Source organism: Nicotiana tabacum, chromosome 20 (assembly GCF_000715075.1).
Source record: "Nicotiana tabacum cultivar K326 chromosome 20, ASM71507v2, whole genome shotgun sequence".
NCBI lineage: Eukaryota > Viridiplantae > Streptophyta > Magnoliopsida > Solanales > Solanaceae > Nicotiana > Nicotiana tabacum.
The window spans coordinates 95867220-95873886 of NC_134099.1; the positions used below are offsets into that span (position 1 = coordinate 95867220).

General features: G+C 33.8%; 1 protein-coding gene across 4 annotated transcripts; it reads left to right on the forward strand.

The window, feature by feature from the left end:
- The first annotated feature begins 1356 nt into the window (after positions 1–1356).
- LOC107786411 (uncharacterized protein At1g01500-like) lies at positions 1357–6163 on the forward strand. 4 transcript variants are annotated; one of them, XM_016607878.2, is made up of 3 exons: positions 1357–1625; positions 2439–3283; positions 5575–6163. In XM_016607878.2, exons 2-3 carry the CDS (start codon positions 2576–2578, stop codon positions 5806–5808), a joined length of 942 nt encoding a protein of 313 aa, XP_016463364.1. In that variant the 5' UTR covers positions 1357–1625; positions 2439–2575; the 3' UTR covers positions 5809–6163. The 4 variants fall into 4 exon arrangements, with proteins under 4 accessions (XP_016463364.1, XP_016463365.1, XP_016463366.1 ...); XM_016607879.2 differs by having other exon boundaries at positions 2489–3283; XM_016607880.2 differs by lacking the exon at positions 1357–1625 and adding an exon at positions 1661–1857 and having other exon boundaries at positions 2489–3283.
- Positions 6164–6667: the final 504 nt, after the last annotated feature.

Here is a 6667-nt window from a genome sequence, read left to right on the forward strand (position 1 = left end):
TATATATAAACTTGCTCGAACAACATCATTATCAAAAAAAAAAAAGTTTTGATAACTATGGGAATTATTTCGTTGGATGCCTACTTAATTAATGATAGCCACTTAGTTAAGAAAGTGCATGTGGTCATGTAGTACTTAACTTTGGATAATACAACATTTATAGAAAATCTCCAAAAGCACTGGAATCTAAACTTCACTTTCATTCAATTGAAGAAACCGACCTCGTAAAGCTGAAATTTTTTCTTTGTAGATAAGGTTCACAATGTGATCCATTACCCATCTCTAACTTGGTCCCCCGTCACCATCAATATTTCTTCCTGCTTATAAATTCCATTAAAATATTAACTTAAAGTCTATAAGTTTGTACAATGATCTCAAATTAAATAAATATTAAATTATATTTAGATATTTATGAAAATTTAGTAAATTTCTTAATACGTATATAAGATTTGAAGAAAAAAAAATACTATTGAGTTACGTGAAACAACATGTTATATATTAGCTCCGCCTTTGTCCACACCTTTTTTTGGGTAATATATTGGCTATAACAATATAATGCATACCAATTGAAATCAAAATTTACTTTGATGTTGTCCTAGTTGTCTGAAGTATTCTGATAATTTTATGTTTGGTTAGAGATTTACAATATGTCAAATAGCAGTATATGCAATGTCAATTAGTGAAATTAAGATTTAATTGATGTTTTTTTTAGTTATGATAATTTTTTGTTTAGTTCAAGATTTATATGTCAACCTAAAAATTAGGGTTTGTTTTGTTTAGAGACAAATTTTCCACTTATTAATAATACAGGGATCCCAATGTAGAGATTAGTAATCCAGTAATTATTTGTGTTGAATATTTAGTTTGATATATTAAAAATTAGTACACAATGCATAACTAGAATATGTGTTTACTTCTTAAGAAAAATAAAATTTTATTTGCTATTACAAGGATTAGTTTTGTCATTTGAATATTTTTAATTCATACAAGACTAATATCTGCATTCATATTCTAAATTTTATCCCCCATAAATAAAATTCTTTGCTTAATTTGCCAGCATTATTTATGAGAAAAGAAAAATAACAGTGGTATTTTATATATAGAGATTAAATTTCCTCGTTACACCAACTAAACAACCCTTACGTGTTTGACGAACAAAAAATTATATAAATGAGATAAAGTCAAATAAAATTTATTATACTTTGCATAGTCCAAAATTTGAAGCTATTACTAGTCTCGTAGATCTTGGATAATAATATGAATGGTTATGTATGTTATCTTAGAATATTAAATAAAAGACCCACAACAGGAAATATGGATATTTCGCATAAATAAGGAACATTTCTTATTTTCCTTATCCTCCAACTCACTAGATTTCTCCCATATACATAAACCTTAAAATCTACATAATATATAAATGTAGAGAAAAATATAAGACAGAGGAGGAAAAGGTAGATTTTGATACTGAAGAAGATTCCACAAGAGTAACATCACTATATATAATTTTGGCCACAAAAGTTTAGTGGAAAGTGATTTGAAAGATCAGTTGGCTGCTTGTAAGATACTGAAAAGTAAAAGAAAAAAAAGAAAAAAAAAAGAGAGGCTGTGGATGCAAGATTTTCTTGGTAAGTTTATCATGTAGAGAAATTTTTGGCCTTTTGTCTGTATTAGACAATAGTCTTTAAATTTTTCTTTTATTTCTTGGGTAAGTATTAGGTGGATGGTTGGAGGGGTTAATTTGGCTGCTTAGATACGTGCAGCAATTTTTGGCATATTTTCTAGTTTTAGTATATTTGTTTTGGTATCTCTCTTTTTGACCCAGTTCAATTCTTGATTTTGAGATTGAAATGATGAAAGGTAAAAAAAAGATTTCAACTTTGGATTACTTTTTTGATTTGTCATAAAAAATTAATGGTGGGTTGAGTTTAATTTCAAGAATCTTGATTTCTGCAAAAAGATTTCTTTGTATTCAGTTTAATCTGGAAGAATGTGGTTTTGATGTCATTTTTAGTTTAGCTAACTTGTATGACCAAGTCATTTTGTTGTGAATTCTTGTTTCTCATTGACCTGCGGCTACTATATGTTTGGTTTTTTTCTAGCTTTATAGGCCAACTGATATGACACAGTCATTTGAAGGTTGATTTTGTATGTGTTTGTTTCTTAAGTATCTCCACTATGTTTGGTTTTCTAGCCCTGTGGGCATGATTTTCCTTGGTTAAAAATTTATTTGATCCTACAAGAAAGCATGTAATTACCTTTGAATCCCCTTTTTTAGATAATTTAATTCCATAATGTGCCCTTCTTGTTAAAATTCTGTCTTTTCTCTTCCTAAAATCCTGGTCTCTGTATTACCTGGAACCTTATATATTCCATGTTGTTTGTGGAATAATCTCTCTTTTTTGCATTTTCCATTGTTGTTCCCTCCATGTTTTGCCCAGAAAAATTAGTTTATGATTCTCTGATCAGAAGGTAGCTGATAATGGAACAGGGTTCCTTGGCCTACGTGGGTCCCGATTCGTGGCTCTATTATGTTCTTATATCAGTCTCTGGTGAAGGATTCTATTGAGGATTAAACATGGAGAATGGTCATGAATCACTCAGCAATGGAAAACCAGCTGATCCTGGTCTCCAAATTATTAGGCACCCCTCTTACCAATCGTGTGGCAAATTATCATTATCTTGGTTAGATATAAGAGTTTTTTATATTAGAATCAGCAATTTTGTGGTGGATGATTCGACCCCAGAATATCTTACTCTCAACCATATTCCTCTTTGTCCTGATACACTGCTTGAAGTCAATGGAACAAGGTGTTCCATGTATTCAGAAGGAGCATCTTGCCTCCTTCGAAGGGACCGGGTTGATAAGAAATCTGAAGAAGCTACATTTGTGAGCACGGATAGTATAAGGGTGACGGGAAGTGTGAAATTTGAGGTTTTCAATAAGGATGATCTTGTGCTCTCGGGGTTTTTAGACATGTCCAATAGCAATGGCTTTGTTGGGGAGGCTAAAAACAGCGTCAAGAGATGGAATATGAATTGTGAATCAGTTATGAGTGCCGGCAATAGTTTTCTGAAGGGTAAACAAATTATAGGTTCTGAATCATTGTCACCAACGATTGAAGTCTTTATTACCGGTTGCTTCTCCGGGACACCAATCATCTTAACCAAGAGTTTGCAGCTCAATCACAGGAAGAAGCACAACAGGAAGGGTATGTTAGACTCCATTCCGGAGCATGAAACAAATGAGCAGCATAAAGATGTTTCACCTGGACTTGATCTTCAGGTATAATTGGTAGTCCAGAACCAGCTTTTTATGTGTCCATTTGGTATAGTTATTTGGTGTCTTCCTAAAATGAACTGACTAAACAATTAATAAACCATGAGAACTAATTATTACCCTACCACTGTTGACTGGCTTTATTCGTGCTTCATATCATTCTTTGTTTTGGATAAAATTGTTCATGCATTATATGATGAAACATGTTTCTTTGTTACAACTTACAGAAATGTCTTTATCTTTTAGAAGTAGGACAGGATCTCATTGTAATCATGTCATAGGATATGGGAGGGGACATATCTTTAGATGATTCTTTAGTATTCCGTTTATCCTTTTCCTTTGTTACAACAGAAGTAGCACCAAGGAAGTGCCAGTATTTACAAAATACAAGAAATAGTCCCTCAAATCGAATTGTAGGAACTAGTAATAAATAGTATTTACATGCTTAATCCACATGGCAATAGATGGCCAACATACAGGTTTCAGTTTAGAAGTAAGGATAGAAACACCATCTACTGTTCCCCTTCACAAACTTCACAAAAACCATGTTTTTAAGCTTCTAATCAGCTTTCTTCTGTTTCCTGCTAAGCCGGTTGAGATAAGCATCTATTTGAGATTTCAGCATTACCCTAGTGTACCCAAAAGATTAAGATATCTCAGCTTTCCTTTGCCACCTCATAGTGTAGGAATAGATGATTTGTGTCCTATTACTTAGCATGTATCTCCTTTGCCAAATAATCATGCGCGAGGCATGATTGATGAAGAGCTATCCACCCCAAACAGGATACTTCAGAAGGGCTTCTACACTTCCATAACAGTTGCCGAGACCAGGGTCTTCTGACACTTCTCCTGCTGTCCCCTTCCCATCTTAAGAAATTTACCTTATTAAGACAAATTCATTCCTTCCAATTTCCTTTTCATTGTTACTATACTCTCAATCTCCTAAACCTGGCAATTCCTTCTAGAGATGTCCCAAATTTCTTGTGCTCTAGACTGTACTAATGCGGCATCGGGATATACAGTCAAGCTAAAACGCTACTGGAAATCCTCCCTTGAAAGAGTGTGACCGATGCATGGATCTTGCTAGAGTTTAAACTTTAATCCATTTCCTTTCTTGAAGTAAATATCTGTTTTAGAATAGGGGACTAAATATGTAATCTCAAGTTCCTCACTCACAGTTCACCTGACATGCAGGGGCATTATCACCATAGAAACTAGCTAGGACCCACCATTTCCTCTTCTGGCATTCCATTGCAGCTCTTCAAGAGCAACATGTATTTATGCTGTTTATATGAGCTGATTAAAACGGAGTCGTGGTTTATTTGTCGCTTATCATGTGTTACTGGCGAATTCTCTGCTATTTTGGGTACATGCACTGCATGTGGTCTAACTTGTAAATGTCTTCCTGAAGCAAATATTTAACGAAAGAAAAGAAAGAAAAAAACCTCTGTCAGGTGTCTTTCTTAGTTTCTTAGCATTATATTGAAGTGTCAAGCTGCAAAAGTCAAAGGCCTTTAGTATGTTTGTCTATTACCCATGTCTATCTGTTCCTAATATTGTTTTCTATACCATGTGTAATATCTTGGGAAGCATTTATTCATGTGTTGCCATTAAAAAAGGAAACAAATGTCGGTCCCCCCTCCTTTCCTGTTCTCTTTTTTACTGATTAAAAGAAAAGGAAACAAAAGTGGCAGTCTTTGCACTAAAATGTTAGAACCCTGAATCATGGAAATTATTCATGTGGTATCCATGAATACTTGCGAACCTTTTAAAATGCTATAATTGGGATTATACTGGGCCGTTGTTGTTGTTGTTGTTGTTGTTGTTGTTGAGTACTGCTTCCTGATATAAAATCAGTAGGCTCCTTGCTGATGTCGTCGTCACATCTGTACGTTTGTGGCATTGAGTGCTACCATGAATATCTTTAGTTTAATAAATTCTTAGTTTTCCACTTGCTATAACAACCTTATAGAGTTCTGTTTCTTTTGTAAAATCAGATAAATTTTTGCATGTGATATGAAGGTCAAATTTACTCCCTAATTAAGTCAAAAGTTACAAGTAGGTTATAATGTTTCAACTGATTTTATTGCCTATTTCGCTGCTTTGTGTTGAAGTCGAAAAAAAGTAAGGGATGGTTGCATATTTGACCTCACTTTCAGATTTTTGAGTTCCCTTTGTCGATTCTTTTGCTTAAAATCTTCACAGAGCTTTACGCCTTTTAGCATTTGAAGCGAGTCTTTTAAGCATAATTAGTCAAAGAATTCACGCAGCTTCTGAACTTCATTGTGTGTTAACAGGTTGCGGAGTATACTAAATATGAACCAGAAAGCGAAGAAGACTACAATAGCATGTACTGGAGACAGACTGAATATATGGATGGTGAAGATGGAGAACTATCCTGGTTCAATGCCGGGGTCCGTGTTGGTGTAGGGATTGGCCTTGGCATCTGCGTAGGAGTTGGAATAGGAGTTGGTCTGTTAGTCCGCACCTACCAGACAACTACGCGAAACTTCAGAAGGCGGTTTGTATGATAATGTACTGCTCCATTTATTTTTTTTGCATAAAACCAAACGGCTAACGACAGAGATATGCTTGTCTTGAGAGTGTGAATTCTACTTGTTAGACAGTTTCAGTGTTGCTAACCATCATACATTTTCATGTAAACCTTACTTTCTGCTACGGAGTCGAGTCTTTTTGTTTTGGATTTAGGTGTGCAACTTCTTAGTGTTGTTGATGTTCCATTCTGTTGCTGAGGTGTGTCCAAGGCTGCAAATATTATATGATCATTTGATCAAAGTTACTATGTTGAGCTTTTTTGGCTTGTAGTTCTGTGTAATTTTGTCTTTGTAAAGTTTTTCATAATGAGAAACTAATGGCTTGGTATTAGTTGCCTGGGAAGCAGTAATTATGTTGTTTGATGTTTTACATTTAACTAGTATAATATTTTCTTATCGTTCAGTAAATCAATGGATGAAGATGGATTTGTTTTCCCAACTTGAGTTATTTATTGGAGACAAATCAACCTCAGATTTTTCATGCAACATGGAAGAATGAATATTATTTTAATTGTTAATTGCTCATCAATAATCCTTCTACAATCAGTAGGTTGCTAAGTCATTTAATTAAGTTATACCACATTAATGAATAAAATAGGTAAAATTTATGAAAGAAGGAGAGTGTATAACCTTAGGCATTGAAGTTAGTAGCATTATGATCTTATCTTCTGAACTTACAATTTTGTTTTACTTATCAAAAGAAAAAGATAACCTATTAATAGCCTGTATGGCTAATCTTCTGCAATGCCATCTTTTTTTTTTTTTTTTTTTTTTTTTAAGTTGAAATGTTTGACCAAGCTTTTACAACAACAACAACAATAACGACCCAGTATAA

What these genes read in the sequence shown, in the direction of transcription:
- LOC107786411 (XM_016607878.2), top strand. Translation starts at nt 2,576, where the DNA reads ATGGAGAATGGTCATGAATCACTCAGCAATGGAAAACCAGCTGATCCT. An exon ending in CACCTGGACTTGATCTTCAG is followed by an intron (nt 3,284 to 5,574) that starts GTATAATTGGTA and finishes GTGTGTTAACAG; the next exon opens with GTTGCGGAGTATACTAAATA.